At 38.1% G+C, this 27,117-nt stretch overlaps 1 protein-coding gene across 1 annotated transcript in view; it reads left to right on the plus strand.

Annotated features, from left to right (window-relative positions):
* Positions 1 to 1,009: 1,009 nt before the first annotated feature.
* Efcab5 (EF-hand calcium binding domain 5) overlaps positions 1,010 to 27,117 on the plus strand; it is a 109,125-nt gene continuing 83,017 nt past the window's right edge. The window contains exons 1-4 of the mRNA XM_076936262.1: positions 1,010 to 1,209; positions 1,836 to 2,153; positions 3,014 to 3,101; positions 12,532 to 13,069. Of these exons, the coding sequence (XP_076792377.1) occupies positions 1,168 to 1,209; positions 1,836 to 2,153; positions 3,014 to 3,101; positions 12,532 to 13,069 (986 nt within the window). The 5' untranslated portion in view covers positions 1,010 to 1,167. The remainder of the gene's footprint in view (positions 1,210 to 1,835; positions 2,154 to 3,013; positions 3,102 to 12,531; positions 13,070 to 27,117) is intronic.

A 27,117-nucleotide genomic window follows, 5' to 3' on the forward strand; every position in this document is an offset into this window, starting at 1 on the left:
ACTACAAACAAGCAATATACAGTTAGGACTTAACACAGAATTTGGTTTTCTATTATTTATGAGTTATTTTTAAAGGCTTTGAGGCAACTTTTTAGTGTTGTAATCTATTTTCTTCAATGGCAGCACTTTTAGTTTATTCCATTGGAATTCATGTTATATTGATAAAAGGAAAATGAATACTCCAGAGTAGAGTATAATACACATATTATACAAAAATCATAGAGTACCTAGATTGTCACTTTCCTGCAGGCAGAGATCACATGCATGTAATTTCTTCTTTTTGAGACAAGATCTCACAATCTTGCAGCCTCTGCTGGCCTGGCACTGGTGATCCTCCTGTTTCAGCCTATTGAGTACAGGAGTACAGGGGTCACCTAGGGGTCATCCTAGTCCACGGCCACACCCAGCAAGAATTTACTTTTTGCACAGAACCTCACCCATATGCAATCAAACTATGACACAATATTTGGCATGGCGATGATTTTATAATTTATCACTGGGGATGCAGTCATTTTCTGTGAAGTGGAAATCATTTTAATTCCCCAGTATGAATAAATAAGCCAGATAAATCATATTCCTCATAGAACTCTCCCCTTACCAACAGTTTAAAAGGCTTTTTAGGGAGTTTATTATACTCTTATTTATCTTTCTCATGTTAATTAGGGAGACATGGAAGGTCTTCTATGCCTTACCTTACTTACTATTTTTAAAAAATTAATGAAGAAGTTGGGGATGGCACAACATGGCTCTAATCCCAGCACTTGAGAGGCTGAGGCAGTAGGATCAAACGTTAGAAGTCTGCCTGTGCTGCATAGTAAGACCTGTCTTAAAAAATAAAGTAATGAAGGTGACAATGTTTTAAAAGTTAGTTGCATTATTGTTGTTATTATTGTTATTATTATTGTTATTTCAGATAGTGGCAGAGCCTTGTCTCCCTGGCTTTGGTCAGTAACAGTAGTAACAGCTGTGCCACTTGGACAGTTCAGCAGTTTAGAATGTATGAGCCTTCAGTAGAATGCCAGGGTGTAGTGGAGGCAGGAGATGATGGAGATTTTCGTCATTCAGAGGATTTCTACTGCTTGTTAACATTTTATTTTTCTCTTTTAGTTATTAATATTGTATGATTTACTTCTCAGTATCATTTGGTGGCCTTTTTTAAGTGGTAAAATGAGTGAATCAACGTCTCAAGAGCAGTCCAAGCCTGATCAGGTTCCTGTCTTGTGCTTATTCTTAACCATTTATATGTGGGCTTGAAATTCAATTCTTCAGAAGACTGAGATACAGTATCTTACTGCAACACTTGATATTTCTTTTTCCTTAAAATATTGTCTAGCAAGCTTTGATAGGAACTTGGGGTCTGAAAACTGTAGAGTACAAAGTAACAGTTGGATCATAGTGACCTGCTTCTACTTAGCTGTGCTTCTTAACTATAACGCTGTTTGGGTATTATTATTGTTTTGTTTTATTTGAGACAATATTTTGCTATGTAGCCCAGGCTGGTTTAGAACTTAGCTTGAGCCTACTGTCTGAAGTCTCCCAAGTGCTAGGATTAAATAGGCATATACCACCCTACCCGGCTAACAAATCTTTATAACTGTTCAAAATTTTAAATACAGCTACTTTCTATCATTTTACTGAGTATTAAATTTACTCATGTGAATTATATTATATTAAAATAAATTATATATTATATAATCTATTTATATATAGATTTATAAATATATATAATATAACTAAATTAAAAATATAAAACATTTAATATATTAGAACATACAGTATTAGCTGGGTCCCTAGGTCCCTCTTGGTAACATTTATGGATACTGTTCCAATTTCAGGACAATGGAAAAGAAGGCAAGGAACAGCAGCAGGACTCCTCAAAGGACAAAAAGGAAGAAAAGGACTCAAAGAATGAAAAAGATGAAAAGGACTTAAAGGACAAAAAGGAGGAAAGGGAGGAAAAGGAAGAAAAGGAGGAAAAGGAAAAAAAGGAGGAAAAGGAAAAAAAGGAGGAAAAGGAAAAAAAGGAGGAAAAGGAAAAAAAGGAGGAAAAGGAAAAAAAGGAGGAAAAGGAAAAAAAGGACAAAAAGGAGGAAAAGGAGGAAGAGGACAAAAAGGAGGAAGAGGATGAAAAGGACGAATTGGACGAAAAGGAGGTAGAGCCGCCCTGAGTATTCAGATAACAGTATGACAGAGTTAGCTGGCTGCATTGACTTCCTTATGAAGAAGGAAAAGTGTGGATGGTCAAAAGGAGTAAAGGGCAAATTCAGGTTGATTATTAAGCTGATGATTTTTCAGTTACAGGAAACTCTCACAGGCAGGTAAATTATCTGTGAAGAGCTGTTTGTTATACATTACAACAATCAACGGCTGCTCTCTGACCTCAGAGCAGTGGCTCCCCTTACAGATGCCTTACAGAAGCCTTTAGGTGACCTTGTTATCATGCTAAAAATATAATCTCCATATTAATCACTTAGCTTTTTACTAGACAAAAAATACTTTTTAAAAAGGAGGCAACTGAGATTAGTTACAGGGATTCACACTTAAGTTGACTAACACAAATTTTTTTAAAGATCCTGTTATATACAGGAGCAAAAGTATTAAATCCCACAATGCCATCATTAATCATACAGTTAATCTTTTATTTGCTTTAAGCAGGTGAAGAAGATGATTCTAGTACTTTTTGGAAGGTGGCATTTTTAAAGGTCAAATATAACTATGAGATGGCCTAAATTATGTTCATAAAAAGTATTGTATAATTCAGGAATCAATGTACAACTGGAATGGTATCTCAAGCGAATCATTACAATAAGATGTATATTTAAGAAGATATATTTAGTTGATATATTTGATAATGTGAATGCAGGAAACTGACATGTGGTTTACCATCTAGAAAAAGTACAAAGAAATGTTTAGTAACTCTACAAAGTAACTCTCCTTTAATTGAAGGAAAGCCAATATAGCTTAAAGAAAAAGCAATTCATTTTGAAACTGTGTTTCTTTTCTGCTTTCTTAGACATCAACAAATCCACCAAGCGTTGTTGCATCATCAGACGTTAGCAACCAAGTGACAGGAAACGGAAAGGCTGATGTGAAACGCCAAGGTACAGAAGTAGCCTTTCTCCTGACACAACTTTAATCTTAAAGTAACAGGAATGCATTCTTCAAGATTTTTTTATTTATTATTCATTTTATTTGTTTACATTTCAAATGCTATCCCCCTTCCCGGGCTCCCCTCCACGAACCCCCCCCCCCACACCTCATCCCATCCCTTTTGCCTCCAAGAGGGTACTCCCCTACCTGCCCACACACTCCCAGCCTCATCCCTCTAGCAAACCACTTCCCCGGGGAATCAAGCCTCCACAGGACCAAGCACCTCCCCTCCCACTGATACCAGATGAGGCAGTCCTCTGCTAATATAGATATATATATAAAATAGATCCTGAGAGGATCTTGTAGATCTAATTTAAGCACTAGGTAAAGATGATTTCCTCACCCTCTACAAATACTTTTGAGGCAACTTCATGACTATTTATTCTGTGCTAATTAATTAGAAATGTTAACTAAATGCTAAAAAGTTTTTTTTTAGCAGGCAACCTATTTAGCATAAAAAATGAAAAATTCTATGATCTGGTTTGCTTATTGTTTTTGATCCTGTTTATCCTTGCTGATACACTTATTCTTCATAACTCAAAGCTACTCACAGCCCTATTCTTTACCAACATTTCACAGAATTATGCAGATTGGAAGTTTATAGGATCAAAAAGGCAGCAAATTATACAAGACATCCATCCCTTCCACTATGGCCATTTCTAAATCCACATATTTAGTGAAATTCTGTACCAACAGAAATATTTTACAATATTTAAAATTTAGAAAATTTTTTTATAAATTCCACCAATTCCAATTCCACCCAAACACTTGGCTATTTAAGTGTGTTTACCTGATTTCAGTTTAATTAAAATAATTATAAAAAGCCATTTTAAACTGTAAGATTGTGTAGGTGACAGTCATAACTTTCAATAATTCAGCTTTTCTGAATTATTTTGCTTTTAGATGAATTAGGAGAAATTATTATCCATTCTTATTAATATACAGCATAATGTATATACTTTAAGAATTAAAACTTTCCAATCTTCAGTTTTTCTACTTTATATTTACTTTTATTTATGTGCATTTACATTATTTAGTTATGCCTCTGTGTGTAGGAGCACATGCAAGCAGGTACCAAGAAGGTGTTGGATCCTCTGCAGCTGGAGGGACAGGTGGCTGTGAGCCTCCCAGTGTGGGTGATATGGGTGGTGGGAACTGAGTCTGGTGCTCTGTAGGAGCAGCAAGCTTTAGTCACCACTGAGCACTTTCTCCAGTCTCTTCCTCTTTTTTTTTTTTAATGTCTTACAATGTGATTTTTATTTAATAACACATATATCCTGGGAGCAACATTGTCTACCCATGCAGGGCAATGTCATTCAAACAAAACTCTTTTTTAAAGTTGTATTTTGAAGTTAGCAGATTTTCCTAAAGCTTTTGCACACATCCTTGGTTTTGATTAATTCACCTATTAATCCCCCTTCTTCTCCATTCCCGTGGCTCCCTCTGTTCTCAATCCTTTAATCTCAATATTCTTTCTTCTTTTTTATTAAAAATTTTAATTAATTTAATTTTTTTTTTTTTTTTTTTTTTTTTTTTTTGGTTTTTCAAGACAGCGTTTCTCTGTGTAGCCCTGGCTGTCCTGGAACTCACTCTGTAGACAAGGCTGGTCTCAAACTCAGAAATCTGCCTGCCTCTGCCTCCCAAGTGCTGGGATTAAAGGTGTGCGCCACTACTGCCCAGCAATTAATGTAATTTTTATACAATGTATTTTGATCATACTTTTCTTACACAGATTCTACCCACCCACACAACCCACACAACTTTATGTTCTCTCTCTCTCTCTCTCTCTCTCAAACAAAACAAAAAAACAGAAAAAGAAGAAACAAAAACAGAACAAAACACACACACACAAACACACACACTGAAAATCAAAATAAACAGAAAGCTTATAAGATTAAAAAAAAAAAAATGCCAAACAAAAAGTCCACCAAAACACCATCAAGTTCGTGTTGTGCTGGCTACTGATCCTGGGCACAGGGCTGCCCTGCAATGTGGGTGATGTGCCCAGTGACTGTCCACTGGAGGAAACGGACGTCCTTTTTGCCAGTGGGTATCATTTGCAGTTACTTCTTCTTTATGGGTGGAACCTCATGTCCACTTCCCCCTCTCAATATTGCAACCTTCTCATTTGGCTTGAACCCATGCTGGCTCTGTGCACGCTGCCACTGCCTCTGTGAGTTCACATGGGCATCAGTCAGCCTTGTTGTGTCTGAAAGACACTGCTTCCTTGGAGTCATCCCTCACCTCCACACCTGCTTTTCTTGCTGTTATTTTTACAGTTTCCAGCTTTATTTCTTACTTATTTATTTAGTGTGTGCTGATGGTACACTTGGGGAGGTCAGAGTTCATTGTGTCCTCTCACCATGTGGGCTCCAGGGATAGAACTCAGGCTGGCAGGCTTGCCTGCAAGTGCTTTTGCCCACCAAACTGTCTTAGCAGTCCCTCTATTTAGTTTAAGTTTGAAAACCTCTGGCAAGTCTTTACCTGTCCTTCTTCACCTGACCATACTCCTTCACTGCCTGATTTTAACTTCCTCCTCATTTCTTCAACCAGAAATAACCCAGAAGTACACTTTGTATTTTTCTTAATTACTTGAGCCAGCTTTAAACATTAACTTTTCATTTAAAACATGCCAGACAGGATTGTGATCAAGGAACTTGATTATAAATTCAATGAAGTGTTTAATTAGTTTGTGGACAAATTGTACCTGCATGACTTCATACATGTAGTCTGCCAAGAAATTTATTGCTCCCTACCCCCTCCCAAAAAATATAAATTGAGCCTTTGTGTACTTTCCTGTTCTGGAACTTTCTATTTCTTTGCTATGTGTAGTGGAGGGAAGTGTGTTCCATTTGTTACTCGGTTCCTCTCAGCACATATGTATGGAAAACATCACGGTTGCTCTGTATGACATCAAATGAGACATGGTGCTCTTATTTTATATTAAGTTATTATATTAAGTTATATTAAACCTTATATCTAGAATCTTAACATAAATATGTATATACAACAAAACACACACACACATGAAGTATAAAGAGGAGCTGTTATTACAGCTTCAACATGTCTGAGGAAGTGTCACAATCCTTGTAATATACTTGTCAGAATTATACCATCTTGCCAACCAGCTACCAAAGTGCATTCAAACTCACCTCTGTATAGAAAATACTGTGGTTGAATGTACCATGTCAATTATTTATGCCAGCTATTGTCTTTTTTGAGCTATGAGATTAATTTTCATTTTAGAAATTCTTAAACAAACAAAACCTATCATTTGTCCTGCTCTGTTCTTATTCCACAAGCTCAAAGATTAACAAATCTTGGCAGGAAACTCCAAGTTCCTGCATCTACTGACTTCCGGTTCCAGTACTATTTGCTGGGATTGCTGGTCCTTTTTTAAGCAATTACATCATGTTGAGAAATACTGATAGTAAGGCCTGGGCAGCTGGGTTTCAGAAGGGCCTGTGTTTGAAGAACAGCATATAGCCTGTCGAACAACGGCCAAGCCAGTTTCAGCAAACCAGTAGCCAGTCCCAAGGATGTTAACTTACCAAAAGAATCTGTTGAGGCTTATGACAATAGAGATTATTTAATTCCCACTTATATCCTTAACTAGATTCCATATGAACTATGCCCAGCAATGGGCTATGCATTAAGTGCAGGAAATTCAACATGTCATGTTTGAAATCTGGCCATTTCAAATTATGAACAAAGGATTCTTCCATGTGCCTTCCTAGAGTTGAAAGTATTTGTGCCTCAATAAGATATGAGCAGAACTTAACGCTAATCCACTCATCTAACAGCTTGGCCTTCACGCTGTCATTTTGGTAGCTTTACTCTTTTTTCTTCTAGTTTTGCATATTTTACAGTCCTTTCCTTTTCTATGTTTCTCTTGATCATTCCTCCTTCCTTCCTATTTCTTAGTTTTTCCACTCCTTCCCTGGTACTTTCTTTTACAGGGCAGGACACCAACACTATCATAATACTGAATTAAGCAGTGTCGATCAATTTTTATTTATTTGTTTGTTTTTGAAGCAAGATTGTACTACGTAGCCCTGGCTGGCCCAAAACTTACTGTAGACCGAGCTAGCTTGGAACACAGAGGTCTGCCTGCCTCTGCCTCACAATGAGATGCTTAGATTAAAAACACATGCTACTACACCCAGAGATATTTTTTTTTTACCTTAAACAAGTTAGTATAAATAAATGACTTTTGTAAATTATAAAGAATAATGTAAGTGTAGTGTAATAGCTATATACAAGATAGAAATATACTTCATTTTCAAAAAGTAATAAAAAATTAAAATTGCTTTAAAAAGAAAGTGACTAGTGGTTAGAAAGATGAAGGTTTGCACATTGGGGTGTGAGCCCAAAGGGTTCCTAATTCTAGGAAGAGTTTGAAAAATTAATCCTGAAAAACAACTCTAATGCTTCGAATAATACCCGGGACATAGTGAGAAATCAATCATTATTTATTGGGTGACATGTACGTGAAGCAATCAGTCTTTCCGGAAAGGTTTAGGAGTGTCTAAGCACAGACTACTGAAAAAACCATTTAATCTATATTCAATTAAGCTTCTAAACTAACTTGCCCTTGGGGCACTTCCACAACTTGTGATCCTTGAATTCCAAAGTCATCCAGGGAAAAGGCAGCTTCTGATAAATTCCTGATTTATTGCCCCTCCCACTGCTATGCCTGCCTTCCTTTCCTTGACTTTTATGGTTCCAAAGGAGAAGTGTTTAACTAGGAGTATTGCCTAGCAACCTAGAATGGCCTGCCACACTAGCAAGCTGCAATGAATAGAGAGAACATTCTAGTTTATTTGTGGGTTTATTAACGAGCCATTGTAGATGGGTAGGTATTAAGTTGCTGTGTATCTATAATACTACCCTTAAATCAAGCAAGCACATATGTGCCTTGGTTTATGCTGGACAGATTAAGAGAAAAGCAAGAACATTAAAGCCTGCAGACATAACAATACTTGAAATAGTAAAGATAAAAGGATTATATGGTAATAAGTGTTGTGAGTGTCTTAGTTTTGTTTTCTGTTGCTGTAATAAGAATACCCTTATGAAGGAAGGGGGAAAGAGTTTTGTGGTTCACTCTTCCAAGTCTGCAGAAATGTCCAGGTGGCAGGAACTTGAAGCAGCTGGTCACTTCTTATCTACAGTGAAGAGCAGAGAGGAATGCAATTAATACATGAGCTCCAGGGCTCACCTGGCCCTCTCCAGCCACACAGTCTTGGATCATCATCAGGAATGTGCCACCCACAGTGAATAGGTCTTCCCTCCTCAGTTATACAATCAAGATAACCCCCCACAGGCATGCCCAGGGATTAGAGTAGTTCTACATTTTATCTGGTTGGCAGTCAACACTGACCAGGACAAAACATAGTGGAGGTACACCCAGCCCTCTCCCCCTTCCAATTGACTACTTCATTTGCAAATTCAACTGACAGATGAGAAAGCCATATGCTACCCCTCTGCAACTTTCTCTGATTGAAATAGATGATTTGGCCACAGAGGGACTGAAAGCCTGAAGAAGGTTCATAAATACCATCTACTATTGTATCCAACAGATGAGCCTTCCTGGGCTTCCTTGTAGACTATTTCATTTTTCCCTTGGGAAAATAAGATAAAATTTATTTTTCTCAGTACTGACTTTTATGCAGTTGTTTTTCTTTTTTTTAAGCAGCAAAGCCTTTTTCTAATGAAATCTTATAATGCTCTTCAATTATGTGATAAATTGAAGCTTAGCTGCTCTGGCCACAAAAATAAATAAATAAATAAATAAATAAATAAATAAAATAAAAACCTTAGAGTCCTGTGAATCCTGAAGCTCCTTCTCAGGATCCTGAGCACTGCAACTCAGAAGCCACTGTCCCACAGTGGAGACTTCATTTTTTTTTAAGGTATTTTATTTTTATTATCTTTTAAAAGTATATGTATATTCATGTGTCTGTGGGTGTCTGCAAGTGACTTTAGGAGGCCAGGGGCATCAGATCTCCGAGAACTGGAGGTATAGGTGATTGTGAGCCACCCATGGATGCTGGGAACTGAACTCAGGTCCTCTGGAGGAGCAGTACATGTTCTTAACCACTAGTCATCTCTGTAGTCCCTATAACTTACTCTTAGTCAACTTAGTCTTACTCTTGTGATGGTGATTGGAATCAGTACTTTGGCCAAGGAGGAAACAAAAACCCAAAGGAAGGTTTACAACTCCCATTCACCATTGGACCCAAGATGTTCCAAAGATGAGTACTCAAGAGTTTCTATAAATTTATACCAACCACTAGTTTAACAATATTTCTAGCAAGTGGAACGCTTGAACTAAATGACCTTATGTTTTGGGTATGTCCTGTTACTATAAAAAATAAACACAGGCTAGGGTGACTTATAACCAGCATAAATTTAACTTATAAAATAAACTTATAAACTTATAAACAGTATAAATATATTATTTACAATTATGGAGGCTGGAAAGTCTTATGATCAAGCAAGCACAGATTTGATATCTACTTGAGGCCTCAGTCTTTGCTTCCAACACAGTACCTTGAATGCAGTATCCTCTGCAGGAAATGAGCACTCTGGGTCCTCAAATGACAGAGGTGGTAGGGACAACGAATGTGGCCTAGCTAGCTTTCTCTAGACCTTGTTAGATTTAAAAAAAAAAAAAATGTATGTGTCTGTGTGTTTGTGTCTATGTGAGTCTGAATGTACCATGCATGTAGAATTGCCCAGGGAGACTAGACAACAGCACTGGGTACCCTGGAACTGGAGTTACAGGCAGTGTGAGCTCTCTACTATGGATGCTGGGAACTGAACCTGGATCCTTTGCAAGAATGATAAATGCTTAACTACTGAGCCATCTCTACAGCCCCACTCTAGCCCTTTTGTAGGGTACTAACTCATCCTTGAAGGCAAAGTCTTCACTAGAAGACTTCCCAGAGACCCTACCTCATAATACTGTCATATTAAGTAGTTCCAATATATAGACTTTGCAGGGACACAAGCATTCATAATAAAGCATCCTAGAATAACAACATCTGTAATAGAGGCTGGTGAGAAGGCTCACAGGATAAAGTAACTTACCATTAAGCCTGATAACCTGAATTACTTCACTAGAATCCAAGTAGTAGAAAGAAAAAACTGAAAGTTGATCTCTGACCTCCCTACCCATACCACAACCATAGTACCCTCCGTAATACACAAAATAAATAAGTAGAAGTAAGAAAATAATCTTAGTGATATCCCTTAAAGAAACATGTGTAGAAAGGGAGATACATGCAATAATTTTTGTAATAGATTACTTGTCACAAGAAAAAAAAAAACTGGAAACATCCCAAAATCTAGCAAAATGAGAATGGATAAATATACTGTGATACAATCATATAATAAATTGTTGTCCCACAGTGAAAATCAAATGAAGTAGCTATACCTATCAATGTAGATAACTCTTCTTTTTTTTTTAATAATTTACTTTACTTTTATTTTATGTGCATTGATGTTTTGCCTACATCAGGTAGTTTATGTCTGTGTAAGGGTGTCAGATCCCCTGGAGCAGCTGTGAGCTGCCATGTGGTTGCTGGGAATTGAACTCAGAACCTCTGGAAGAGCAGTCAGTGCTCTTAACCACTGAGCCATGTCTCCAGCCCTGATAACTCTTCTAATTATAACATCAAGCATTAAAAGGCTCAATATGAGATGATATTGAATAATTACATATGAGAATATAAATTAAAAATGAGAACAATACATATTAGTTATATAAAATAAGATGCATTGAAATATGTGGAGATGATAAACATAAAATTTAGAATAGTATTTCTCTCAAAGTAAAAAGTATGAGAAATCATAATACATAGGTAATTTTTTCTTAAGCTAAGACTAGGAACATATCTATTTAGTAAATCATCATTGTCTTTGCAGGCCTGAATATTTCATAATAAAAAAATAAGCTTTTAAAATAGCCATTACTAGGAAATTGTAGCGGCTCAGTATCTTGTCCTTTTGTCTCAGCAATAGTATTTATTGAGAGTTATTACTAATTAAAACATGTCAATAGCTACTTTTCAATCATATTAGAAATTAATATAGAGAAAAACTTTGATATGATTCTACTTTTATCTATATTCACAAAGTAACAGAAGCAAAATGAAGTAGCATAGAAATATGTACACACAATCCTGTTCTGCACGCCTATATTATTCCTCAGTGGATATTATCTGAAAAGATCCCAAAGTACTTTATCTCCATGGCTATGGAAAAACAAAACAAAACACACCTTACTATTCCTATTAATTCTCCCAATCCAGTCAGCTCAGCAATCATAGGAACAGAAGAAAGTATCTGGTAGTTTATTGTTCAGAGTGTGAGCCAGCCATGTCCTGGGCCCCCAGGGTCAAAGCAGTTCCACCAGAATAAAAACTTTACGAATCTCTGTACTGATGTCATGAAAAATAGGTTGTTTTCATTCTCAGTTAGACTTTCAAAATTGTTTGGAAAACTAGTTATATGTGTATTCAGTCCCATCTTCGTGGCAGTTATTTTGTATTTTTTTAATCTTTCACATCAATTCTCTGATCCCATCGGTCCTTCATTCTGGCAGTATTTATTTTTTCCTATGGATGATGGAGGCCGTTAGATGAAATATCTCCCATTTACTGTGTCCTCTGAAATATCTTAGCTCATTCTACCTCCTCTGACCCACAGGACCTCATCTCCCTCCTGTGTCTTCTATTTTTCTTTCAACTTTACCTCCTGTTTCTCATCTCTAATATAGTCATATGAAGAAAGGAAAGAAGGAAGCGGGAGGAGAAAATGAGGTAGGAAGGCGGATGGGAGAAAGGCACTGGAGCTGGATGAAGTTGGAGGTCAACCTTGTCTCAGAGATAAAGAGTGCACAGAGTAGCAACAAGTGAAGTATTTAATAAAGGCTCTGAGTTGCTCAACTGACTTCTGATTATGTCAATAGCAGGTGCTTTTATGGTTCAAGTGATTGTCCTCCGGCTTTTGTTTTGATGGTGTTCAGGTAAACCATGTAAAAGAATGTGAAACCATTTGAGGTTTTTATTGTTGTTAACTGTATTCTAAAGTCACCAATTAAATTCTATTTTGAGTATTTCTTATATTTTTAAATTAAAAACTATGAGTATGTGTATCTGTCTGTGGGCATGTGCACATAAAGTGTAGGTGCCCGCGGGTGCCTAAGACATCTGATCTCTCTGGAGCAGTAGTTACAGGTCCCTGGGAACTTTGTCCTGGGAACCCACGAGGGTCCTCTGCTACAGCGATATGCGCACTCACCTACCAAACCATCATCTCTGCAGCACGGCACTTCTAGTACTTCTTACATTTCTTTATTTACTTTATTCTTCTCAGCGGGTTCGACAAAACACTCTGCAGTTTCCAAGAATATTGTGCTTAAAAAACCTGCAAAAGTGATTCTTGGTATAGATGAAAGTGATCTGAGATCCAAAGTACAACTGCCGTGGAAGAAAAATCTTAATTTGAGGATAGAGGAAAGAGCCCAGGCCATGCATCAGAAAATATTACAGAACGATAACCTGAAGAAGGACCAGGAAAAGAAGAGTATAAAAAAGTTCCCTAGGGATGACTTGGCTAAAGAGTGGTTCAATACTGAAAGCATGACACTGACAACCCGGGCGTACTTGCTGGACAAGCTTCTACCCACCTTGATTCCGGGAGTGGAACAAATGCTGATGCAGGTGGAGAAGAAGAAGCTTTTGAGCCAAGCTGACATCCCAACCAAGTTTGACCCAATTAATTATTTGGGGGAATATTTAATGAGACACAATACTCATTATGTCAAAGACCCAGGAATGTCTGGCTACCAGAGGGTGCTGAGAGAGGTCACAGACGAACTGAAGGTACACGTTCCTGATACGATCAGCAACAGGTACGGCTTGCTATGGGCTCCACTGATGACCTTTCTCCTTACACTGAAAAGCTGGTAGAACAACAATGTGAACACAGACAGGACTTGAAAGAAATGATTTTATAGTTAGACAAGAAGCACTTGTTGGCTGGGATGGGGTGGGGAAGATGTGGCTCGCACTGGTGATCCTGGCACTTGAGAACTGAGGCTAATTCAGTTTCCTTTTAATAATTCTCATAAGTGGAAAAATTATTTTATATGATACACATCTTTCTTTTTTGCAATTAGTATGTGGGGGGGGGGGGGAGGTGCACATACCTGTGGCATATGTTGGAGGTCAGAGGACAACTTTTGGGAGTCAGTTCACTCTTACCCTTCACCTTTTTGAAGCAGGGTATCTTTTGTTTCTGTTGCTAAGTTATATGTTCCAAGCAAATTCAAGGTTACATAGTAAGGCTCTGTATTTTTTGAGTTTCTGCTATGATTTATATTTTTTCAAAGTACTACAAAGACTAACAAATTAAAATGAGTTTGCTTTATTGAGACTAAGTTTTGCTTTGCGGTTTGAACTGGGCTTAAATTCACTGTGTAGTCTAGGTTGGCCTCAAACTCATGGGAATCCTCCTGCCTCTGCCTCCCAAGTTTTGGGATTATAGCCTACACCATCACACCTAGCTAGTTACTTGGATGTGATTGTCATATTAGGACTTTAAGTGTATATTTATCTAAAGACTCTGTACTAGAGAGTAACTGAACTCAAAAGTTAAAATATATATATTTAAAAAGATGTATAGTAAGCCAGGCACAGTGCACATGCCTTTAGTCCTAGCACTTAGGAGGCAGACGTAGTGGATCTCTGTGAGTTCAATGCCAGTCTGAGCTACATAGTGAGTTCCAGGACAGCCAGGGCTACATACTGAGACCCTGTCTCAAAAAACAAAACAGAAGTTACACAGTAGAAAGCTTTCTTTCTCTTGTCCCTCTGTCTACCCAGCAGCTATCTCTGCTGCAGATGACTGCTATTCTAGGAATCCTTACAGAGATTATTTTAATGTATACATTAACAAGTACAAATATGAATTTTCAGCTTTTTCTATTATAAAAACATATGAATTGGAAATAGCTCCACATTTCCACTTATTTTTTGTTATGCAGCTAGATTTAACTTTTATGGCCTCCCACTTTGAGACAGTTACCTATTAAAATATTACAATTACATATTCTTCTGGTACTATGATTTTGTTTTGTTTTGTTTTGTTTTGTTTTTCGAGACAGGGTTTCTCTGTGTAGTCTGGCTGTCCTAGAACTCACTCTGTAGACCAGGCTGGCCTCGAACTCAGAAATCCACCTGCCTCTGCCTCCCAAGTGCTGGGACTAAAGGCGTGCGCCACCACCGCCCAGCGATTTTTTTTTTTTTTTTTTTTTTGAGACAGAGTCTCACTATGCAGTCCTGTTTGGCCAGGGACTTGCCAAGTAGACCAAGCTGGCCTTGAACTCACAGAGATCCACCTGCCTCTGCCTCCAAAGGCTGGAGTTGAAGGCATGCACCATCACACCAATTGTGATCATTTTTATTTTAAATATTGATCCATTTATAATTTATGTTAGTGTAATATGTAAGATGCAGATCCAATTTTATTCTTTTATGAATGGCTTCTTAACCATCTCACTAAGACCTATTGAGACAATCCCATGCCCAGAGGGATGTCTTCAACAAGGACAAGCATTTCTGCATGTGCTTGCCTTCTTCCATACCCATCACTGTTGCCTTAAAGTTTTTATGTGTACATAACTTTGATTTGCTACAGGTATCTTATAAATTTTATTCCTATTACAAGTGGTATTCTTCTTTCATTACATTTTAGGGGGGTCTGGAAGTAGTCTGAAGAAATGAAAACTATTAATCTCTATATACTTTTGTTCTCTGTTGTCTTACTAAGTTCTCTTATAGTAAAATTAAATTGCTGTATTAGAATTTTTAGGGAAACAACTCTGCCAGTTTTCAAACACTATTCTTCCTTTTTCATTGTCAATTTTTATGCCTCTGACATCTTTCTCTTACCTACTTGCATTGACTATTACATCTAACTCAGAGGTGCACGGCGGTGGATGTCGGCACATTCTTGTCTTTCTTGCTTTAGTAGAAATGCTTCTATAATACCGCTTCACTTGCTTTGCCATCAGCATCTTACTTTACATGTTCATTCTATTTGTATGGGAAATCAAATATTGTCTTACAACAAAAACAATATGCAGGATCCTAGTTGAGGAGCTCTTGACAGTTGATAGCTTCTCAGGAAAGGAGAGATAGTTTTCTTTTTCTATTTATTTACCTTTATTTTATGATTGGTGTTTTGCCTGCATGTATGTCTATGTGAGTAGCAGATCTTAGAGTTACAGACAGTTAGGAGCTGTCATGAGGGTGCTGGGATTTGAACCAGGTCCTCTAGAAGAACAGTCAGTGCCTTTAACTGCTGAGCCATCTCTCCAGCCCCTGAGAAACAGTTTTCTTAAGGATATGGCCCCTGGCAGGTTAGCCATGGGGTGGACGCACACCTGCGAGTATATGGGCAGCACAAACTGAACTCAATGTGTCATATTAAAAAATATGAATAAATAAAGAACACAAAATTGGTGAGGTGAGGGTTAAATGTGACTAAAATACATTTTATACATGTATACAATTCTTGAAGAATTAATGAAAATAGTATATTAATAATAATGTAGGATCTGGAGATTAGCTCAGGAGCAGAACATTTGTCTACTATGGATATTCTGGCCTCAACCTCCTGGATATTGGGATTATAGGTATGCATCACAGTGCCAGCTTTTGGAGTTTGTTTTTAAGGCTGAAAGTTTGGGTTCCCAGTAACATTGACACAGTTATTGATTTGCTTTATCCTATTATCTACATAGCATAGGCTCAAAATAATGACAGAAACCTATGACAATAAAAACTAGATCAGTTTTTAAATTTATTCAAAGCCGTTTATATAATTAGAGGAAGTCATACTAAGACAGAAGAAAGCTGGGCATGGTAATGCATATTTACAATCACAGTATTTGAGAAAGTAAGACAGTAAGATCACCTCAAGTCTGAGACTAGCCTGAGGTACATTGCTTGTTTCAGGAAGGACAGCCTGGGTTACAGAGTGAAACTTTGTTTCAAACAAAACAACAAAAACAATCTCTGAAGAAGCTAAGGTATGTTTGTTTGTTTTATGAGTATGAGTGTTTTGTCAGGGCATTACATGTGTTCCTGGTGCCCGCGAAGGCCAGAAGAGCACATCAGATGCCCTGGAACTGAAGTTAAAGATGCTGTGAGCCACCATTTTGGATACTAGAAATTGAACCTGGCTTCTTAACGTCTGAGCCATTTTTCTAGCCCCACAAATCAGGATTTAAAATCTTTTATTTACACCAAGGAAAACTTTTTACTTTGTTCACGATTTATTTTTAATTCGTGTACACAGTAGTGGGGTTTCCCTGTGACCTTTTCACGCATTCCCACCCGACATTACTTGTTCCTGTTTCTTTTCCCTCCCGTTGTTTCTACCTCCTCTGATACAGATAAAACCTTTTTGAGCCACAACTCGAAATCATAAAAATATTGGCACAGTTGGTTACATAAAATATTTCTGCTTGGCAAATTGAGTCACTACTGCTCAGTGTTGCTGCTCTTACACAAAAGCAGCGACAGACAGCAGAGAAATGACTCAGTGTGACTGCGTGCCCTTGAAACTATTTATGGGTCATGAAATTCAAATTTCACATAATTTTCACACAACACAAAATATTAGTATTCTGATTTTTAAAAAAATACCTCTTCGAAATGTATCTACCAGCTTTCTAGCCACATAAAGCCAACCTGTGAGTGAGTTGGGTTTGGTTTACTGAGCCGTAATATAAATAATATAAGGTCTTTCCAAGACAAAAAACAAATGTACCTCAAAGTTCATAACCTCCCCCCAAATCTCCATATTTTCCTCTGAATGCCTTCTGGTATGTAAACCTACACAAAATTGATTAAGAAACATAAAACTTTTTGTGTCGTATTCAGTGTCTTCTCTATAGGGTAAACAACTTAATTATATGTGTATATATGAAATTTTATTATTTTTATTTATTGGTAGTGCTAAAGTTGAAACCCTGGACCTTGAGGATGCTGGTCAAGCTACTGCCATTGAGCTACATACCTAAGCACTAATAATTTTTTTTAACATTATATATAAATCAACTTAGTGGAAAAAAGGGTTTCTTAGGCTTATATTGCTGGATCACAGTCTGCAACTGAATAAAGTCAGAGCAGGAACGCAAACAGAAAGCAAAAGCACACACTGTGGAGGAATGAGGCTTGCTATCAGAAACAACAGAGGAGCACTGCTCACTGTCTGGTTTGTTCACTAGCTCATGCTTAGCTACCTTTTTTATACATCCCAAAACAGCCTGCCTAAGGAATGGTGCCACCCTTAGTGGGCCGTGCCCTCCTGTATTACTTAGTAAGCAACATAATCCCGTTGACCTCTCTGATGTAGACAACTCCTCAACTGAAGCTTCTCCTTTGAGAAGATTCTAGGTTGTGTCAAGTTGACAACTAAAGATAACCAGTACAATGTGGAAGTAAGTGAAACTTCTTTTCAATAGAAAGAATGATTTAGAAAGTGTAATTCCCTATTTAGGACACCAAAATTATCTAGGGTGCTTGGTTAAAAGTAAAGACTCTATACACAAGGACCTGGACTTCACACCTGACACATGTCCCAAATGTTTGGATTCCTACATTATTCCTCATGTTTTCCTGAATCAGGTTCTCTGGGCACATATTTAAAATAAATCCCACTGCAGGTTACTAGGTAAGAAGATACCAAATGAAGGGAGCTTCAGTACTAGTGAAAAATTCCACCAGCATGCAGGAAACAATGATATTGAATTGAGTAAGTTGTTTAAAGAACACTTCTCTTCACCATCTGTTCTTACTGAGCAATGTGCTGGGCTGCATCTAGACCTATTCCCATCTGAAATGAAAAGCAAAACAAAACAAAAAACTTACAGTTTGGGAATTGATGTTTAAGGCTGTAAATAAAAAACTTGACAAGCCCTTCCTCCTATCAGAGACAAATGCAAGCCTCAAGCAATACATAAAACTCGGCACTTGTCACTTATCAGAAGCTATACTAAGCATGAGAAAGTAGATACACCAAGACCCTGGTCTAGTATCCTTTGTCAGTCAATGACATGGCACATGAAGACAAGCTAGTTTCACTGATGTTTCTAGAGCTGGGAATTTGAATGTTTCAGATCTTCTTGAGGTATAATAAGAGTCTTAGTTTCTTTAGTTGTGTGAATGTGTGTGCCTGCATGTTTATACATACACCATGTGTGTTCAGGTGCTTTTGGAGGCCAGAAGAGAATGTTGGATCCCATGGAACTAGAATTCTGGGCAGGTCTGAGCTGCTTGGCATAGGAACCAAACCCCAGGGGCTTCTGCAAGTACAGCAAGCACTCTTAACCCCTAAATCATCTCTCCAGCCTGGCTTAGTTTCTACTGGAGAAACTCTAGGAATTTTAGGAAAGAGGGTAATCAAAGGCTTTGTCTGGATCACTAGGATTAGAACCTCATCTCCCTCTGGCAAAAGTCCAAAATCTATTGTATGCTGACAACGCCAGTGCCAGGCATTTGTAGCCTATTCAGACAGCCCATGGATGCTTTTCAACAGCATATTCTACTCACAATGCCCACTGACTTAAAGCTTTTGGTACTCAGAAACCTCCATGAACTTTAGTCCTGCTTTAAAATAGTCCTGTCTTATGTTTTCTCAGTCCATTACAGACTCCTGACAAAGTCCCTTCACTTTAGGAATGAACATTTTTCCGTATTTCTTTTCATCAGAATCCGAAGAAGGAAAAATGATTGTCAGTTTGTGGAGAGTTTAACTTCTGATGACAACACCAAAATGACTTTGACTCAATTTTTATCTGTCTCCTCCCCAGGAAAAAAGGGGAGATTTACTCATCTCTGTTTCGTGTCTCATAACAACAGACTGAGCAGTCTTTTATTTCTGTAGAATAATTTTTATGGTGGCAGTCATTCCCTTGAAAAACACAGTATCTCTACTCTCTGTTGGTTTTACATACACAATATAATTTACTGCTTTTTATCAAGTTTCTGAAAGGTAGATCTAGAGCCCAGGTGGACTTTAATCCTCAAGCCTTGCATGCAAATTTGCAAAGCCATAAAGCAGGTTGGGTTCACGCTGCTCCCTCTTTTGTCTGTTCCTCTCCTAATAGCTTTATTTTTCTCCTATCTTTTCCTTCTGACTCTGATTCCTCTAGTACTTAGGACTTTATATGTGAAAGTTTCCATACACTGTTTTGTGTTGTATAAACACATGTGTATGTACAAACATGTAGATACGCACATATACACATACACTTGATAATGAAAAATAGTTGCCCTTAAAATAAAATTACAAGTTTTTGGTAGCTGGGAGTTACACATATTTGTAAGTCTGTTAGAACTTGTAAAAGTGGGTACCGACATGGTAAATTATACTGTATAACATTTTTAACTGAAGACATTTAAATAATGAAAGGGAAGCTTACTAATATTAGAATTTCAGATTATTTCAGATAGGCAGGGCCTATTTCTCAGTCAATCTTGGCACAAGCAATCCTAGGACATCAGTCCAAATGATCAGGAGAGTAGATGTAGTAAGAGTCCTGAGAGCCAGGCATGCAGTTCATACCTGTAACCTCAGCACTTGGGAGGCTGAACGAGCAAACAAACAAAACCAACTCTTGGGTCTTTTCACTATCCTTGAATTTGTTAATGACTTCATAGTCTGAAGGATCCCTGCTGTACTCTAAGCTATCTTTGGAGAGTTTTTCTAGTGAATTGTGCATTACTTAATGATAGAACATTTATTCCATGAAGAAAAATAATCTTTAAAAGATATTCCAAAGAATTGCTTTCTCTACTACAGCTATATGAGAGGGAAGAGCAAGTCAGTACAAATGCTCAAACATTAGATAGACACACAACAAGTACAACTTTAAAGGGAAAAAGATGCAGGCCTTTATCTTATTTTATTTATTACAATTTTCTACAGATTAGCTCTTGTGCAATATTTAAGTAATTCACACTGATCATGTGCCAAAATTCATTGTGTATTTTCTACTGGAATGTATGTGGAAAGGATTCTAAGATTTACCTCATGGTATTTATATTTTGCATTTCACACAACAAAATGCCTCAGAACATCCAATTCATCTTTACAACTTTACATCTTTACAAGCACCAGGACTTGGCAATAGAAAGGCTGTACTTCTCCCTCTGTACAGGCTTTCCTCAGTTGCCAGGAGACTGCCTTCCTAAACAGCTGTCTGCTCACACTCCACACCAGCTGCCACCTCTTTACTGAGCCAAATCGAAATTACATTATGAGAGGAAATCCTGCAGGGGCTTCTCCACAGGTGAGATTAGTAATATTAGTCAGTTTATCAATATGTACTGGAAAACAGATTTTTATCAATCTGGTAAAGCATATTTTACCAAAAGTAAGGATAATACTTCTAATGGTATTTGAATTTCTGTTATAGTGGTATTTACAAAAAGGTTTTATCCAAACAATTTCTTTTTTTCTTTTTTCTTTCTTTCTTTCTTTTTTTTTTTTTTTTTTGCTTATAACCTCTTATAAACTTTAATTGGTTTAGCATGAGTCTATAAAATACATTCAGGGTGTGCATATCCCATTATTACTGAAAACCTCAGCTGCATGTAGGACAGGGATGTGGCTCAGTTGGCAAAATGCTTGTATTTCGTTCACAAAATATGAGCTCAATCCCCAGAGTCCCATAGACTTGGCATGGTGGGATATACCTATAATCCCAGCACTTGCAAGATGAAGGCAGGAAAATCAGAAATTCAAGATCATCCTTGGCTGTTTAGTAAGTTTGAGGCCAGCCAGAGTACATGTACCTTGGTCTCAAAAAAAAAAAAAAAATCAGCTACTTATGGACTTCAAAATCATAGTCTCCTTAAATGATATCCCACTACTCCAAATTTCATCCTGCAACTTGTTGCTGAATGAGTATGTGGCATAAGATATTGTAGTTGTTAAAGAGACTGAAATAGTCTGGAGTCAATTCCTCTCCAGTCAGAGGTGTATACCTGGCCTAAAAACTGATAGAGTGAGAAGATGATCTTGGAGCAGAAACACCAAAGACAAAGACATACAGGAACTCTTACGATTTTTATACTTTATGTCATTGATTCATTTAAAACTATCCAGTACATGATATCCTCAACTCTTTGAAGACAAGTCAATTTTTTTTTATCATAATATTATTAGAAACTTATTAGGAATGTGCCTGGTTGTCTTAGGGTTTCATTGCTGTGAAGAGACACTGTGACCAAGGCAACTCTTATAAAGGAAAGCATTTCATTGGGGCTGGCTTACAGTTTCAGAGGTTTAGTCCATTATTGATTGTCAAGGTGGGAAGCAGGGCAGTGTGTGGTCAGACATGGTGTCAAGTTCTACATCTTAATCCCCAGGCAAAAGAGTGGACTGTCTTTCATACTGGGCAGAGCATATATATGGGCATGTTTATGACCTCAAAGCCCAATTCCACAGGGATGTACTTCCTCCAACAAGGGTACACCTTCTCTAACAAGGCCATACCTACTAAGAGTGCTACTCCCTAAGGTCAAGTATACAAACACATGAGTCTTTGGGGCCATATCTATTCAAACCGCATTCCACTCCCTGGCCTCCATAAACTTACAGCCATAACATAATGCAAAAATGTGTCAGTCCAACTTCAAACTCTCCCATAGTCTATAAAATAATCTCAAACTTGATTAACAGTCCAAAGGTCAGTCTCTTCTGAAATTCATGCAATCTCTTAACTTATAGAATCAAAAACAAAAACCAGATCACATACTTCCCACATACAATGGCACAGAATATACATTATTGTTTCAAAATAGAGGGAAGGCAGGATAGGATAGTGAGGAAATACTGAACCCAAAGCAAGACCAAAAACCAGCTGGGCAAATTCTAAACTGCATCTCCACGTCTAATGTAAAAATGTTCTGCAGATCTCCAACTCCTTTCAGATTTGTTGACTACAACACATGTCTTTCTCTTGGGCTGGTTCCACTCCCTGTTATTAGCTTTCCTCATTAGGTATCTCTAACCTCTTGGGCTCTCCAATACAATCTAGGCTTTGCCTCCACAGCTTCACACAATGACCCTTTACAGCTTCATACAATGGCCTTTCACAGCTTCATACAATGGCCTCTCTGGGCCTCCATGCAGGGACACTCCTGCTACATTCGTGGCCTCAGCAAATTTCCTTAGTCATGGAGGGAGATTCCATAATCTCTTTCTTATATTCGTGACTCTAAAGCCAGAACCATGTAGCAGAAGCTGAGGCTGGAACAAGGCCCCCTGTTCAATTACATCTTTCTGTTTTCATTGCCTAAGCTTAGATGTTCTGGAACATGCTCTGTTGACCAGGATGGCCTTGAACTCAGAGATCTGCATGCCTCTGTCTCCTAAGTACGAGAATTAAAGGTGTGTACTACTATGCCTGGACCTACACTTTTCTTTAATTCCTTTTCATTATAGCATTATAAGCATGGCCACTATACTTTAAGATATGGATTATGCAGATCCACATCAAAATCATGTGTCATTACACTCCAAGATTCAGATCAAAGCGTGAGGCTTCTGCCTCAAGATCAGATCAAAGTCATGTTGTCTTTCTGCCTTAAGATCTGGATAAGGTGTGCTGTCCATTTCTGGATTGTAGTTCATTCTAGATATAGTTGACAACTGAGAATAACCACCACAGTCTACCCCTTGTTAACTTGACACACAATCATATCTCCCTATGTCCAAAAGAAAATAATAACCAAGTCATAATAATGCCTAACATGATATAACTATCCCTTGTACGACCCTAAAGGCATTGTCAATTTAGAATAAGTAGCAATGTCCCTTGGGGAACATCCTTTTCACAAGATGGAAATTTAGCTGGGTAGGATGCCCTGAGGTCACCCTCCTGTAGCGGGAAATTTTCCCCACAAGTTGGGAGGAGCTAAGGTGGGAGGAGTAAGGAGAGGAAGAGGAGAAGGAAGAGTAGGAGCTAGAGAGGCAGAGATGTAGGAGCGATAGAGAACCATGCATGTATCGAGAGCAGTCTTGGGTAACAACTTATATCTAGGTTAGTTAATTGGTTAACACTTCTAATTGTGTGGGCAACTTGTTATTTGAGCATTACCAAATATATAAAGCTATTGGATAATCTTTAAACATTAGAGTCTCATTTCTACCGGGTACCGTGTGGATGGTGGGATGGTCTGGGCTCAGCCCAGCCTTAAGGAGACAGTGTAGAAGATTGGCAGAGCTGCCCAGTGACCTGAAGAAGATAGCAGCTAATTAAGAACAAGCCAGATTGGGTGTCGCTGTTTTAAAACCTTACCACCCTCCCTTAATTCTACTTAATATATTTAATTTTTTATCTCCTTGAACACAGGATTTATCTCTATTCTACTTCCTGGTGCCCCTTTAACCCTTGAACAATACATTTTGCATTTTTCCTTTCTCAGCTTGCTACATTTGATCAAAATGTTCTTCATAAGAGTGAACATAGGACAGAGTCTATGCTAGGCTGTTTTGAGACTTCCTTTGGTAATGCAATTAATCTAAATCTCTTCAGTTTAGCCTCAGGCAGACTCTTTGGACAAAGGCAAAAAGCCACATTCTTCACTAAAATATCACAAGAACAGACTGTAGGGAACATACTAAAATTCTCTGAAACCTCCTGAGCTAGGCCCCCATAGTTCAAATCACCTCAGCACTACTCTCTTCCATGCTTCTACTAGTATAGCTTATTAAGTTTCACTTAAAGCATCCCACTGCTTTCTTAATCCAAAGTCGCAAAATCTACATTCAAAAAAAAAAAAAAAAAAACCAATCATGGTCAGGCCTATCACAGCAATGCCTGACTCCTGGTTCTAACTTCTTAGTTAGGGTTTTGTTGCTGTGAAGAGGCACCATGACCAAGACAACTCTGATAAAGGACAGCATTTAATTGGGGATGCTGCCGGGCGGTGGTGGCACACGCCTTTAATCCCAGCACTTGGGAGGCAGAGGCAGGCGGATTTCTGAGTTCGAGGCCAGCCTGGTCTACAGAGTGAGTTCCAGGACAGCCAGGACTACACAGAGAAACCCTGTCTCAAAAAACCAAAAAAAAAAAAAAAAAATTGGGGATGCTTATAGTTTCAGAGGTTTAGTCCATTATCATCATAGTGGAAAGCATAGCACCCTGCAGGCAGACTTGGTGCTAAGAGTGCTACATATTGTTTTCTGCTTTTACAATGCCCCTTTCTTTTTGAAATTACTTATGGGGCTAGGCATGGTGGATCACAATTATAACTGGGGAGGTTGAGGCAGGAGAATCACCATGAGCTTGAGTTCATGCTTTCTTTTTAGATGCATAAGATTATTAGGAAATAAATCTTCATGCTTGCTAACTGTAAGAGAGAGGGCCATCTTATTTTCATACTTACCTTTAATTTGGAGTACTGAATATTTAATTTTGAAATCTCTAGAATTCATCATCAATATTTAATGAGAATATTATGATAGAGGTTTTGTTATCTTGTAAAATGTGCCTGATTAGTAGCACATCCAAACGCCACCGATTGGCCAGAGAAATGGCTCAACAGTTAAGATTCTTTATTGCTCTTACAGAGGATGGAAGTTCAGTTCCCAGCACCTACCCAGTGGTTCACAATTGTCTGTAACTCCAATTCCAATGGATCTGATGCCCTCTGCAGGCATAAACCTACATAAGCAAGCAAGGCACATAAAATACACATAAAACACTAATAAAATTTTTTAAACCTATCACTGATTAGCCATTTAATTAAGATTTTAAGTCATTATATGTTATGTCAGGAGCTTAATTTTTATAGTTAGATATATGCTGGATAAAATAAAAGATATAAGAATTAAGTAATTTAATAACTTAGACACAAGTCATGTGCATTTTGTAAGGTACCCATCACAGGGATAATAGAAACATGCTTAAGGAATGACAGAAGTCTGGTTTAGCTTTACAAAATTATGACCCCAGAGCCTGAAAGATGACAAGCCCTAAACTATTATTTGCAAGCAAGGTATTATATGCTGTGATTATATGCATGGATGGCTTGTTGGGGGAAGGTTTGGAGGTTATTAATTGCTAGAAAGGCAAACACTCACCTCCACTGTGATGGGTATACTGATAAGAGTAAAAACTGCCCCATTGGGTGGAGACATATGGAATTCATAGTTCTGTACCATTCACACAAAGGTGGTATTTAACTGGTCAAGGAAGAATCTTCATTTAGGTTGTGCTGGCTAGTTTTTGTATCATCCTGACACAAGCTAGAGTCATCTAAAAGGAGACAACCTAAATTAAGAAAATGCCTCCATAAGATCCAGCTGTAGGGTATTTTTTTAATTAGTGATTGATGAGGGGTTTGTGTAGTGCTGGTGTTAGGTAAGATAAAGTGCTGGGCTTTGTGCGTGCAAGACAAGCGCTCTGCTAACATCACTTCATCCCTAGTCGTTCCTGTCTGTATTTCTACTCTCTAATCAGGTTTGTACTGTTAATTCAGAACACTTATTCACATGAAGGAAATGTTTGATTATTTAGTTGTTTTCTTTGTTTGAGTCAGGGTCTTGCTATGAAGCCTAGGCTGGCTGCAAATTCACAGCAATCCTCCTGCCTCAGCCTCCCAAGTTTTGGGTACAACGTGTATACCATCATACCTGACTTTATTAATTAGTTTTTATGTGTGCCAGTGTGTGTGTGAACACACGAACGTGGAGGCCAAAAATCAATCTCAAGTTGTATTTCTTAGGCCTTGCCCACCTTTTTCAGACCGAGTCTCTCACTGACTAGAAACTCACCAGGTAGGTGAGGCTGGCTGGCTAGCAAACCCCTGGAATTCACCTGCTTCTGCCACCTCCTCTGTGCCAGGATTACAAGTGCATCCCTACAGTGCTCACCCAACCTTGTCTTTTCTTCCTCTTCTTCTTCCTTCCCTTCCTCCTGCTCCTCCAACTCTTTCACTTCCTCTTCTTCCTCTTCTTCCTTTTTCTCTGTTTAATGTGGGTTCTGGGGATGTAACTCCGGTCATCAAGCTGGTCAGGCAAGCCCTTTACCAACTGAGCTATCTTCCCATCCTGGGAGCTATACTTAGAATCCATTTGTAGGTTGCATCTACTCTATACGCCCAAAGTTACAAAGTGTTGGATGGTATAGAATTCTGTTGGTTGGTGTAAGCATTCTCATAAAACAATGTAGGCAACAGAAATGCTATCCATTCCCTGAAAGGATGACATGATCAATTTAAAATGCATTTGGATTATATTTGGAAGCTCATACACAGTGTCTCTAAAGCACAAAACTAGATTTTCTTTCTAAATATGGGCATCATGATGTAGGAGAATGTGATGTCTCAACTGAAACCCAAAGCATGTGGGAGACCGAGTCAGGCAAAATGAGGGGGAAAGCATTTTGAGCAGATGAGAAATGTGACAGAAACGTAGCTTTGTGCATCTATTTTTGTGTTTTATGAGGATCCGAAGACACTCAGTACTTACAATACTGTTCCAATAACTTGTGTGTTCTGCCATCAGATGTTAAGCTTTATAATGGCAGAACACAATAATAAATGCCCAATAAATGCTTGTGTAATAAGTGAGCTTGGCTGACAAAGTAAATGAGTGGACGAATAATGAGAGAATGCTAGCTATAAGACACCGGGGTAGAATAGAAAGCCATGTTGGGATGTAGATGGAAACTGGAGACATGCTGTACTGGGAGAAGAGAGAGAAAGGCAGTATGGGAAGAGGCGGGTGAGGAACAGCTGAAAGAGCTAAGAGGGTTGGCTGCGTGGTAGGCACAATAGAGGAAATTAGCCCTTCCTTCAAAATACTAATTGTTCTTTCAGAACTTCATACAAGGCTCTTCTGCACTGCTAACCTGCTTCCCTGCTTCTGTTTTCA

The sequence above is a fragment of the Arvicanthis niloticus genome, chromosome 6 (assembly GCF_011762505.2).
Source record: "Arvicanthis niloticus isolate mArvNil1 chromosome 6, mArvNil1.pat.X, whole genome shotgun sequence".
NCBI lineage: Eukaryota > Metazoa > Chordata > Mammalia > Rodentia > Muridae > Arvicanthis > Arvicanthis niloticus.